Source organism: Gallinula chloropus (assembly GCF_964237585.1).
Source record: "Gallinula chloropus genome assembly, chromosome: 16".
NCBI lineage: Eukaryota > Metazoa > Chordata > Aves > Gruiformes > Rallidae > Gallinula > Gallinula chloropus.
Window position 1 is genome coordinate 16,448,727 of NC_140101.1, and position 13,490 is coordinate 16,462,216.

The 13,490-nt window shown below is 49.2% G+C and overlaps 1 protein-coding gene across 1 annotated transcript in view; it reads left to right on the forward strand.

Annotated features, from left to right (window-relative positions):
- CPNE1 (copine 1) overlaps positions 1-13,490 on the forward strand; it is a 46,489-nt gene that overhangs the window by 24,718 nt on the left and 8,281 nt on the right. The window contains exons 2-7 of the mRNA XM_084271564.1: positions 2,590-2,718; positions 3,246-3,425; positions 4,134-4,208; positions 4,411-4,482; positions 9,641-9,724; positions 10,155-10,244. Of these exons, the coding sequence (XP_084127690.1) occupies positions 2,590-2,718; positions 3,246-3,425; positions 4,134-4,208; positions 4,411-4,482; positions 9,641-9,724; positions 10,155-10,244 (630 nt within the window). The remainder of the gene's footprint in view (positions 1-2,589; positions 2,719-3,245; positions 3,426-4,133; positions 4,209-4,410; positions 4,483-9,640; positions 9,725-10,154; positions 10,245-13,490) is intronic.

Genomic DNA, 13,490 nt, shown 5'->3' on the forward strand with positions numbered 1-13,490 from the left:
TTGATGAAGAAGGGAAGAAAACTCTAGGTAAAAGAGAACATATGAGCCAATGCTTCTCATAAATAAATGCTGTTCAGAAACTCCTGGGTAACTGAAATTGGGAGTAGTTTCCCTAGTTGCTGAGGAACTCAGCTATTTTGTTCTCTCATTCTATATGGGAGGATTTCTGTATTTTTGTGTGTGTTGGGAATGCAAATATATTAAGCTTTTCAGATGTTTCAGGTTTCAAGAGACTTACACTTCTCCCAGTAACTGCTTGAGCAGGATAACTGGGTGAAAGTACTTACTTTACCTACAGGCTAAGCAGATCTTCAGGCTTGACTGAAATGGATGTTGTGTCTTAACAGACCTCCTACTCCTTGCACTTACTGGTGGGATACCCAGACTCGTCTCTGCTCAAGATTTTCTGCTGTTGTTATTTGAGGAATGGATTGGAACTGGAGAACACTATACAGTATATTTGGAAAGCTGTGCAGTGGAAAAAACTCTTTGTGTGGGCTCTTCAAGGATGTCTGTAGGCAGCAATATATAAACAATTGCTGGCTGACATTCAAACCAGCGTTTTTCAGATTAAACATGATTTTTAAAAATCTGAATCTATTGAGGAGCTGTCCTACCTCTTGACGTAGGGGTTCTGCCTCTGGTTGTTAAATCTGCTTTCTTCTTGTCCCCTGAGTGAGGTGGGAGTCAGCCTGGTAGAAGAACAGTCCCTGCTCTAAACAACCAGCCTGGCTGTGCTCTTCTTCAACTGGGTTGTCATGTGCATCAGCTGGTGCCCTGCAATCTCCAGATGGGACAGTTGTGGTGGGAAAGGACCTTTTGTGGCTTGTAACTTCCCAGGGGTTTGGCAAGAGAAATGCATCATTACTAAATCCAAACTAGGAGGACAAGATGGTCCTCTGGATATCAGTGTATCGAAAGATAAACCCTTGAAACAGTGGAGTGTGTTTTGTAACGGGATTGTTGCTGATCTGGAGAAGAGGTGTGGATGGAGGTGGTTGGGTTTGAGGACTTGACCTCACCTCCTGGCCTTGCCATGTGGTTTAACAGTTCCCATCTCAGACTTTTCTTTTCCTTGGTGGTGCTTTGGCAACTTGAAATAAGTATGTACAGGCGACTTCTTGTGTGCAGCTTGAGACCTGTAGTAGTGCTTTCTTCCCAGAAAGGGACTGCTGCTGTTTGGAGATGCTGAAGCTGATGGGGAACTGTTTCTTTGCAGTTAATGTTACTCCTGATCCCTTGTGCTTTAGTGGGGAGGAAAGGTGGCTCCTGGTGCTGCTGTTAGTGCAGAAATCTGTGTTGCAGGAGAAGAAAACAGGAGAAATGCTGCTGTGGGGGCTGAGGCTGGGCGTCCTCATCTTGTCAAACCACTGGTGTGCAGCTGGGTACCGGCTGTTGAACCGCAGGCTGTGCAGACCTGGGAGATGTAACTGGGTCTGGTGGGATGGGGGGTGTGTGTAGGGAAACACCTGATACCCGTGATTGTAGAAGGAACGTGTTTATTAAAGGCAATGGCTGGTCCTGTGATTCTTCCTTAGGGTTGAGGGCAACCGCAGTTGAAGAGGGATGGCTCTCAATAGTAGTTTGAACTGTTGATGAGACTGCTTCAGATTTGCCTCTCTGGGAAGGCTGGCGTTAGAGCAGATGCTGCTGGTGGCCTGAGCGGGGAGCTGACCCGCGGCTGCTCTTTGCCTCAGGCCTCGGCAGTTCGTGCTGGGTTTGCCCCTCCGAGCGCCACGCAGCAGACCCAGTGATGCTGCTCGTATCTGCCAAGGGGAGACGGCAGGCTGGGAGCCCTCGGTGCTGCCTGATAATAGCATCAGTGCGATAAATACTGACACCCCGCAGCTGAGAGAGGCGGGTGGATGCTCAGGTCCTGGAAGGAGCAGTCGGTGGCTTGTTTCTGAACGCTGAAGCGGCTTCTCTCAGCAGTGTCTTTGGGGCTCTCATTAGAGGTGTCACATCTCTCGAGTGCTTTGGTGCCTGAAGGCTTATCGTCTCTGTAGCCTTCTGAGGGTCACGGCTGCCCCTGACCTGCAGCGGCTGCCGGCTGGTGTAGTTCCAGCCTCGGCACCGCTGTGGCCGCAGGCCGAGCTGCGGGCCGGGACCTGGGGAGCAGCTTCCGCCGCCGCGAGCAAACTCCAGCCTCTCCGGGGCCCGGCGCTGCCCGCAGCGCTGCCCTGTCCCCGGGCAAGGAGAGGCTGCGAGAGCATCTGCGCAGGCAGCGCCTCGGCGTCAGGGCTGGTTCCGCCACCGCTGCCCCGTGCGGTTAAAGGCGCCTTTCCCTGTGCGGGGAGGGGCCCTTGGCCCCGGCGCTGCCTCCCCGCGCCCCCTCCGCCGGGAGCGGCGGGCAGAGCCCCGGGCGGGGGGCGGCCAGAGCCGGCGCGGGAGCCGCGGTTCTGCCTTCGGCTGCGGGGGCGGGTGCGGCGGGAAGGGGCCGGGGCCGGGGCCGGGGCCGTCGGGCGGTGTCGGCGCCGGGGCCCCGCCCCGCGGCCGCGCGCGCCGCCGGGAGCAGCCGGGGCGCGGGGGCCCGGCGACCCCTCCGAGCGCCCCGCTCGACGCTCCTCTGACCTCCCGCTCTGCCCGCAGATGGCCGCCTGCGTGTCCCGGGTGGAGCTGTCCGTGTCCTGCCAGAGCCTCCTCGACAAGGACCTGGGCTCCAGGTCGGACCCCCTCTGCGTCCTGCTGCAGGAGGTGGGCGGCGGGCAGTGGGCTGAGGTAAGAGCTGCTGCCGGCCCCGCGATGCTGTGAGTGTGAGTCATTGACACCTCTTTGCTTGCCCAGCGAGTGCAGAACGTGTTTCCTTCAGATTCGCGTTTGATGAGCCGTCCCTGCTGCCCACACTCAGCCCTGTGGTTATGTTCACTGCTTTCATTAACCACTCGTGTCTGTGCTCAGAGTTGCATCAAGGTGTTTGTTTACCTGATGCCAGGCAGCCTGTCCTCCCCCTTACCCGCAGCACGCAGCCCAGCGTAGGGTGTTCACCAGCCTTTCCTCCCTCCACGGTCAGAATTGCCCTACCCAGCAGCATTGATCTGCTGCAGTGTCTTCCCTGGGCAAGCTGCCAGCCAGCCTGGAGGCAGTGACCTGGTTCAGCCCAGAACAGGGTCTGGGCTGCGGATCCCAGCCGGTGCCTGTGTTGAGCCAGCGCACAGACCCAGCGGTGCAGCCTGAAAGCTGCCTGGGAGGAGGAGGCATGGGTCTTCCTCATCATCACCAGCAGCTTTGCTTCTGTGTTTGTGCAGCTAGATCGCACAGAGAGGATCAAGAACTGCCAAAACCCTGAATTCTGCAAGAAACTGCTCGTGGACTACTACTTTGAGAAGGTGCAGAAGCTGAAATTCGGCGTGTATGACATTGATAACAAGTCCTTTGATTTGAACGATGATGACTACCTTGGGGGCATTGAGTGCACCCTGGGACAGGTATGTGTAGGGAGGGGTGTGTTAAGCCATCTACAGAGTAGCAGCAGGCATTGGGATTGCTGTTGAAAATGGGGTGAAAGACTCGCTTTATGTCAGGCTTTGACATGCTTGTGTGTGAAGACATCTTGTTGAGCACCTTAGTTTGTGTTGCTCTTGGATGTAGTTAGAAAAATCATTGTCCCAGTTCATTGATTAACTTAGATGCTGGTAGCACTAAAGGCAGTCTGGCAGTAGCATGGTGCCTGGAGAGCTCTAACCAAGTGTGCTTTGCACAGAACCACCACCAGGCAGTAAATTCAGGGAAATAAGGCTGTTGGAGACTCTTCATTTCGTGGGGGAGGTGGTGGTACAGCTAGGTAGAGGAGTGTGGGGTTTGTGCTAGTGAAGAAAGACTAGGTAAAGTATTTTCTGATTTTTTTAATAGCCTTTTGGCTACGTGTGATGAAAGTGCCTCTTGGGTCTCAGGGAGAGCAAACAAAATGAGGCTGAAGCTGATTTGGAGATGTGTTAGCAGCTAGTGGTTTGTGGATAGTGAGAGAAGGTAACTTTCAGGCTGTTCATCCATTCTTGAGCACAGACTGATGGCTGTCACTATTGGAAATGCATTTAAATCCTTTTTGGCCTTTTAGGAGAGTTTGAAAGCTTTGTCCCTGAAGAGTAGTTCTTTGCACATTGTCTAACTTTATATTATTTGGTTTTTAACCTCAGGTTGTGTCCAGCTCAGTGTTCACCCGACCACTGGAACTGAAGCAGGGGAAGCCAGCAGGAAAGGGCACCATTACGGTAAAGGAGGTTTTTCTCATTCTTTCATACGTTGTCTGGGACAAAGTAGCATTTCTGGCTTCCTGTCAGTACATCTTGAAATGCCCTGTGCATTGATATTTGTAACTACAGTTTCTTCCAAGGATGAAGCACGAGCAAACTCTGGGGTTTCTTTTTAATTATTCTTTTTTTCTTTGTTTGTTTTTTAATTTCTGTGGAACAGATTTCAGCAGAGGAGATTAAAGATACCAGGGTTGTGCACTTGGAAATTGCAGCCCAAAACCTGGACAAAAAGGTATTGATTTTTTAATGGCATTGTATGCATGGGTGGTGTTTCCAGGCAGTGCCTGTTGGCCAGGAATCCCTGTGCTGGCAGACATTCCATTAAGCCAGGCAATCAGCATATGAAAAGAGGTTCACTGTGTTGTTACTCAGAGTGAAGTAAACCAGAGACATAAATCCACATTGAAAACCACAATGTCAAACCAGAACCGTGACCACTGGGTTTGGTTTGGCTCTGGAATATGCTGCATGTTATATAATACAGTTCCAATTGCATTGTTGGGTCTGATTAATACCATAGCTGCCAACTGAGCTTTCTGTAATGTTATTAAAGAAGAAGAGGTGGAAACTGAGGTATGCCACCTCAATGTTACTTTAAACTAAAGACTCATTTAGGGATGTAGTGACCTTACAGTTCAGTCAGCAAAATGCCATGATGTATAGTGTCAGAAATAGTCTGAGGAGGTGCTCTGGCAATCAGAGCTGATAGATTTGGATGATTTAGGAACTGCAGCAGTTTAAAAGAGAAAAGTAAAAATGAAGAAAGCAAATGTATAGTTTGTTTGTGTCCTGGTTTTGGTCAGGATGGAGTTAATTTCATTTGTAACAGCAGATGAATGCTGTGTTTGAGAGTAAAATGGGAGTACTGCTGATAACACCCTGATGTTTCTAGTTGCTGTCAGACAGTCAAGGACTTTCTCAGCTCTTCATGAGAAAGGAGGGGCGAAGCCAGGACAGGTGACCCAACTGACCAAAGAGAGTATTCCACGCCAGTTACGTCCTGCCCAGGATATCGAGGGGCTGACGGGAGGAAGGCCTGGGGCGGCTCCGGGACGCGCGGTTCGTGGGGGACGGTCGGGTTCTGGGACGGCTCTGGGTGGCACGGCCTGAGCTGTGTGGTTTGGTGAGAAACTGCATTGTGTATCAGCAGCTTCATATATTTTGCTCTGAAGTCCTGTTAGCGTTGTTACATTGTATCTCTCTGTTATCTTAGTAAACTATCCTTATCCCAACCCACGGGCCTCTTAATTTCTTGATTTTGGGGTTATTTGCCCCTTCCTCTTCCTTTTTCCCTTCCCTTACTTCTCACCCCCCTTCCCCTTCCCTTTAACCTGCTCTTTTCCTTTAAGGAGCAGGCAGCTGCGTGGATCTTGGCCCTCAGCCGGGTGAAACCACGACAGTCTTTTTGGCGCCCAACGTGGGGCTCGAAAGGTTGGGATAACGGTAGATCTGACCCTGACTGGATTGTAATTAAGTCAAAGTTGTGATAAGTACTTTGATTTAAGCAGTCTCTGGTCATGATGCTCTGGTATTTACTGATATCGTTGATTGTGAACTTGTGCTGGTATGTGTATAAGATTTTGCTGCCCTGTCTATTCTTTAGACAGGGAGGGATTAGTAACGGCAGCTGGTATGGTGGGAGTACAGAAAGAAATATCTACGCTGCTTTCTCTTCCTTTGGGCTAAATACAACAGCTCTGGTAACAGTTTTTGAAAATTTCCAATATCCCTGGGATATTCAAACTAGCATTTTGCTGTTGTTATGTTTGGTGAATATGGTTCTGCTTTTGTTCAATATTAAGCAAAGGTTTATGAATACCACTCAAGAGTGTTCTGCGAGGCCAGATAATCACGAGTGGCAGGGTACGTGGCAGAGTATGGGCAACTACCTAGGCACTTTCTCACGTCCGATGTTTTGGAGTTTCACTCCCGAACAGTTACAGGACCCTGATAAAGTGGCTGCATATCTGAAAAGAAATTGCCGTAAGTTTCCCAGAGATGCACAGTTTACTGCACTGTGCTGGGCCCTGGCCACTATTTACCAAACACTGCTTGATAGCAGTCAGCAGTGTCAGAGGGAAAGGAAGGAAAACAGACCAGCAGAAACTGCAGCTACTGTAACCACTGGGACTAACACTGAGGCCACTGTAACTTCTATGACTAGAACTGTGGCTACTGCAACCTGCCCAACTGAAACTGCAGCTACTGTAACCACTGGGACTAACACTGAGGCCACTGTAACTTCTATGACTAGAACTGTGGCTACTGCAACCTGCCCAACTGAAACTGCAGCTACTGTAACCACTGGGACTAACACTGAGGCCACTGTAACTTCTATGACTAGAACTGTGGCTACTGCAACCTGTCCAACTGATGCTGCAGCTACTGCTGCCCCTACAGCAGATACTGCCGGTAAAACAAAAAATCAACCCACATCAGTGTCGGTTGCTCCTGTACGAAAGAGGAAATACACAAAGAAAGTTGTTCCTGTAGTGAAGGATGAGGATGAGGATGAAATTGAATCAGGGCCACCCGATGAATCTCAGGATAAGGCAGGGCCATCCAAGCCATCTCAACCATCCCGGGATAAGGTTGTTCCATCTCAACCATCTCAGGATGAGGTTGTTGTTACACGATCCCTGTCCCTGAGTGAGCTGCGTGAAATTCGAAAAGATTTCAGCCGCCGCCCAGGTGAGCACATCATCACTTGGTTGCTCCGATGCTGGGATCACGGGGCCAGTAGTCTGGAATTAGATGGCAGGGAGGCCAAGCAGTTGGCATCCCTAGCTAGAGAAGGAGGCATTGATAAGGCAATTGGGGAAAAGCCTGAAATCCTCAGCCTCTGGAGGCGACTACTGTCAAGTGTGAGGGAAAGGTATCCCATAAAGGAATACATTACATGTCAAACACCCAAGTGTAACAACCTAGAGGCAGTTATCCAGCACCTGAGAGAATTAGCTGTACGGGAGGTAATTTATTATGATCTGGACAACCCACAGCTTCCCTCTGATCCTGATGACGTCCTCTGCACTCCAGCTATGTGGCGTAAGGTTGTACAAAGTGCACCAGCAGGACACACCAATTCATTGGCAACAATGGACTGGAGTGATGTATATACTGTATCTGAGGTATCCGGCCACCTCCGGAGATATCAGGACAATGTTTCTCTCTCTGTCATCGCAGCAGTAGAGAAACTGGTCAAGCGACTTGACGAAAATGTGTCCATCTCCCAACCCGTATGCAGCCATGTTGCAGCTATTGGGAGAAAGCGTCCATCATCCCAGAAGGGAGGATACAGCAGGTACACACCGCGAGAGACGCTGTGGTTTTACCTGCGTGACCATGGTGAGGACATGAGTAAGTGGGGTATGAAGCCCACCTCAGCCCTTCAAGCACGAGTAAATGAGCTGCAAGGTAAAAGGATCGCACAACGCGATTCTGCCAGGAAGAACGCTGCACCAGTGAACAGCCAACACAGTCAGCAACAATAGAGGTGCCCTGCCTCCAGCCAGGTGGAGGAGAGGGATAACCGTGTTTATTGGACTGTGTGGATCCGATGGCCTGGCACGTCAGACCCACAAGAGTACAAGGCTCTGGTGGATACTGGTGCCCAGTGTACGATAATGCCATCGAATCATGTTGGGACTGAACCTGTTAGCATTTTTGGAGTGACAGGGGGATCCCAACAATTGACTGTGTTAGAGGCTGAAATGAGCTTAACTGGGAAGGACTGGGAGAAACACCCAATTGTGACTGGCCCAGAAGCTCCGTGCATTTTAGGTATGGATTATCTCCGTAGAGGTTATTTTAAGGACCCAAAAGGGTACCGATGGGCTTTTGGAATAGCTGCTTTGGAGACAGAAGAAACTGAGCAATTGCGTGCATTGCCTGGACTCTCAGACAATCCTTCTGTTGTGGGGTTGTTGAAGGTCGAAGAACAGCAAGTGCCAATTGCTACAACAACAGTGCACAGGAGACAATACCGTACTAACCGAGATTCCCTGATCCCCATCCATAAGCTGATTCATCAACTGGAGAGTCAAGGAGTGATCAGCTGAACTCGCTCACCCTTTAACAGTCCCATATGGCCAGTGCGGAAGTCCGATGGAGAGTGGAGGCTGACAGTGGATTATCGTGGCCTAAATGAAGTCACTCCAGGTATGAGTGCTGCTGTACCGGACATGCTGGAACTGCAGTATGAACTGGAGTCAAAGGCAGCTAAGTGGTATGCCACAATTGACATTGCAAATGCTTTCTTCTCAATACCACTGGCGCCAGAGTGCAGGCCACAGTTTGCTTTCACCTGGAGGGGCATCCAATACACGTGGAATCGTCTGCCCCAGGGGTGGAAACACAGCCCCACCATCTGCCATGGACTAATTCAGACTACACTGGAAAAGGGTGAAGCCCCAGAGCACCTGCAGTATATTGATGACATCATTGTATGGGGCAATACCGCAGAGGAAGTATTTGAGAAAGGAAAAAGGATAATTCAAATCCTTTTAGAAGCTGGTTTTGCTATAAAACAAACTCAGAGGAATGGACTAAGGGAAGAATACCTGTATGCACATATGTGCGTATACATGTGTGCACACATATATGTGTGTCTGAAACAAGAAATGGTTGGGTTTGGTCATGACGTAAATGGTATGGAATAAGGGGTGGATAATGTCCTGGTTTTGGTCAGGATGGAGTTAATTTCATTTGTAACAGCAGATGAATGCTGCGTTTGAGAGTAAAATGGGAGTACTGCTGATAACACCCTGATGTTTCTAGTTGCTGTCAGACAGTCAAGGACTTTCTCAGCTCTTCATGAGAAAGGAGGGGCGAAGCCAGGACAGGTGACCCAACTGACCAAAGAGAGTATTCCACGCCAGTTACGTCCTGCCCAGGATATCGAGGGGCTGACGGGAGGAAGGCCTGGGGCGGCTCCGGGACGCGCGGTTTGTGGGGGACGGTCGGGTTCTGGGACGGCTCTGGGTGGCACGGCCTGAGTTGTGGGTTTGGTGAGAAACTGCATTGTGTAGCAACAGCTTCATATATTTTGCTCTGAAGTCCTGTTAGCGTTGTTACATTGTATCTCTCTGTTATCTTAGTAAACTATCCTTATCCCAACCCACGGGCCTCTTAATTTCTTGATTTTGGGGTTATTTGCCCCTTCCTCTTCCTTTTTCCCTTCCCTTACTTCTCACCCCCCTTCCCCTTCCCTTTAACCTGCTCTTTTCCTTTAAGGAGCAGGCAGCTGCGTGGATCTTGGCCCTCAGCCGGGTGAAACCACGACAGTTTGACTTTATGCCTCATTTGAAGTAATGTCTCTGGATTAGCCAGCTGCTCTTTCATCTGAGTAAAATACAGGAGGTTTGTTACCTCTGATGGGTTTCTGTTTGCAGGATTTTTTAGGTAAATCGGATCCGTTTTTGGAGTTCTACAAGCAGACTGATGCTGGAACATGGCAGCTGGTGTACAGATCAGAGGTAATATTTATACACTGATGCTTTTCTTGAGCTGATCAGACAGCTTATTCCTACCAAAAGTGGGAGTCTCACTCCCAGACATGCTTTGTACCAGCTCTGCAATGTAAGTTGTCTTGTGTCCTAAAACCCCCAGGGATTCTGCTCACTGCCCTGGCAGAAAGCTGTTTATTGCTGCCTGGTGACTGGGTGGAGCTGGCTCAGTGGAGTCTCCAGAGTGGTAGGGCTCTTCTCCCTTTTGGTGGGGATGAGCTGTTAGGTTGGCTTGGCTCTAAAGTTTAACCTGCCTCTGAACTTCAAGCTCTGACAGCCATCCATATGCACATCAGGGATGGACTGAAGGCAACTGCTCTTAGCTGTGCAGAATCCTTGTGCTGTGTTTCTTTGTGACTTGCACATCCCTCACATGATGTTATGCTGTCATTTTTTTAAGGTGATTAAGAACAACTTAAGCCCCTCCTGGAGGAAGTTCAGTGTTCCCTTGCAGACGTTCTGTGGCGGAGACTTTAATAAACCTATCAAGGTAGATACTCTCTTCGTTTGTTGTTACAAGTAATCCTGTCTCTGTTTGTGTTAACTGGGTTATCAGGTTGTCTGGTCACATTTAAAGTTTTAGATTACCTTTCTGGAGTGGTAGATAAGTGATGATGGCTGAGGTCTGTGTTATTCCTGGAAAGAATCCAGGGATGCTGTTGGGACTTGCAGAGATGGGATCAGGAAAGCCAAGGCGCAGATGGACCTGAACTTGGTGAGGGATGTTAGAAACAAGAAGGGATTTGACAGGTACATTGGGCAGAAGAGACAGGCCAAAGAGAATGTACCCCCTTGGGAAATGAGAAAGGAGAATTGGCTGCAACTGATGAGGAGAAGGCTGAAGTACTGAATGAGTTCTTTGCCTTGGTCTTCTCTGGCAGCCAGGATTCTCATCATTCTCAAGTCCCAGAACCTTGCATCCCTAGAACTCTAGGTGGGAACTGGGGGAGTAAATCCCCCCCCACTGTAAGAGCAGAGCAAGTCCCTGACTGCCTCATGAGACTGAATGTCTGCAGGTCTCTGGGGCCGGATGACATGCATCCCAGGGGCCTGAAGGAGCTGCTGATGGGTTGCTGAGCCCCTCTCCATCATATTTGAAAAGTCGTGGCTGTCAGGAGAGGTCCCTGGGGACTGGAAAAAAGGTCCTGTCAGTCCCATTAATAAGAAAGGGAGCAAGGAAGACCCAGGGAATTACAGGCCTGTGAGCCTCACCTCTGTGCCTGGGAAGATCATGGAACAGATCCTCCTGGATGACATGTTGGAGCACATGAGGTTGCAGGCTGCAGGGGGACCTCACTGCAGCTTTCCAGTACCTGAAGGGAGCTTATAATCAGGAGGGGATTCAACTTTTTAAAAGGATAGACAATGGCAGGACAAGGGGGAATGGATTAAAACTAAAGGAAGGAAGGTTTAGATTAGATATTAGGGGGAAGTTTTTTACAGAAAGAGTGGTGATGAGGGGCTGGAACAGGCTGCCCAGAGAGGGGGTGGGTGCCCCATCCCTGAGGGTGTTCAAGGCCAGGTTGGATGGGGCCCTGGGCAACCTTGTGTAGCTCCAGGCCTGAGGTTAGTGTCCCTGCCTGTGGCAGGGGGGTTGGAGCTCTGTGATCTTTGGGGTCCCTTCCAACCCATGCCATTCTATGATTCTATGAAAAAAGGGGAGCTACAAATGGAGAGGTCAGGAGCTGCAGCAGTGACATACTTTCTAATGATTAGCTACAGGAAGAAACATCTGATCCTGTCACTGTAGTGCCCAGGGTTTCAGGTGGGGTTTTGGTGAGGTGACTCTGTAGCACTGTGCCTGAGTTCACTGCCAAGCTCAGGTATGATGGACCAGCTTGAGTTCCTTAGGATACTGACATGGAGAGGACCTTAATGCATCTGTCAGGCTCATCCATTCATGAGACTGGCAGACTTGTCCCAACTCTTAAAGTCTGTTCAACTAGAAATTTGGGTTTGAGTCAGAACTGCAATTTCTTGTGGCCTTTAATATGAGGATTAATTCTGGTCCTGCCTTATGGAAGGGGTAGCAGAACAATAACATCTTCTAAGAAGTTCCTATAAAAGAAAATCTGATAGCAAATGTATTTGTTCCTGTATGTTCTAAGCAGTGCATCAGTAATGTAAAGGCATTTAAATCCATAGATTTCAGTGAGTATGATCTGTTGGCTTATCAAGCTCCCAAACACTTTTAACTTCCAGAATCTTCCTGCCCCATCCTGCCTATGGAGAGATCTCATGCTGGAGATTTGAGCTGACAGGTGTAGCAAAAAGCATGCATACTGATGGTTTTATTTGTGCAGCATGGCAGGACAAAGAATTTCTGTGATTATTAACCTGGAAGTAGATGCTCAGCTGTGCTGGGCTTGTTGCTAATGTGACAATCTTCCACATCATGTTCCTGAGGTTTTACTGTTGGGGAATCAGCAGTCATAGGTCCTCTTGGTCCAAAGGTAAGCAGGATGTGGAAAGGAGATGGCAAGGAGGAGGTATGTGTTACTGCTTGTCCAGACTGGCCTGGCCTGGCATGGCTTACACCTTCCACTGCACGAGGCTCTGTCTGGTGGAGTTGAAAACCAGTTGTGTGGTTGGTTGATCTGGTTTGGTGTGTTGGTTTTCTCTGGTCTTTTTCTGATGTTGAGGGTTTTTTTTGGTGGTTTCTGGAAGCTTTCTGTGCTTTGGAGTCCACTTTGGAATGACCTGCTTTTTTAAAAGGCCAGGTGCTTGTTGGTAGTGTTTCAGCCAAATTTCTTGATGTGCCTGCAAATAATCCATGGAGTTTCCCAGTGTAGCTAGAATTGTGCTGTTCTTGTGCTTCACTGGTATGGGAAGTCAGCCAGAAAGGGGAATCCAGGCTGGGGAATCCAGTGAGAGGGGGAATCAGGCAGGAGTTTTCCTAGAAGCACTAAAGGATATAATACTGCATTTGCAGTTTGGTTCCATCTGGTACTTGCTGCTCTGAAACTCTGCTCTGAGGCTTCCAAAAATGTACATAGGAGCAGTGATGTGTGAAGTAACAGTAATAAGTACAGGAAGAACTTGTGCTTCCATACAGTGGAAACAGACATTTTGGCATGTCCCCTGCACATCAGCTTTGTGGGCTCTGTGTGAGGTCTGCATGCTGGACACTGGGGGTTTGATGGGATTAACAGTGCTACCCAATACTTCTGTAACTTCTTCTTCAGTCTGATACCAAGTGATGTCTCCTTGTTCTTTGTTAAGAGCAGCTCAGGTTTTTGACACAGCCTAATCTTGGCAGTTTAATAAAAATAGGGGCAAATGAAAATAGTGTCTTTCCCCTGTGGTAATTGAAGTGGAAATAATACAAGTGAAATCTGTGGGTGTTGGTATTGGGACTAAAGCTGCCAGTCCATGTGTGCAGTGGCATGATGCATAAAGGGACATCCAGCAGCTGTGAATTGTGAAAGTTCTGCCTGTAGATGAAAGGGGCCCTTTACCAGCTGACTGTATTCCAACAAATGCTGGATAGTTCCTTTGTGAAGGAACAGTCAGTTCTGCAGTATGGCTATAGGGTTTTCTCTGCAGCCGCACCATGCTTTGGGATTTATCTGGTGAACCTTGGCTGGTTGCAGAAGACTCTTGCAAAAAGAGGTTTGTTTTAGGCCACATTGTGCTGTGAGCTAATAACAACACTGGTCCTAAGTACAGTTCTATTGGCAAGGGGCAGCAGGAGCAATCAGGAGGGGAGAGGAGGTGTGTGGAGGCTCAGCTCTGC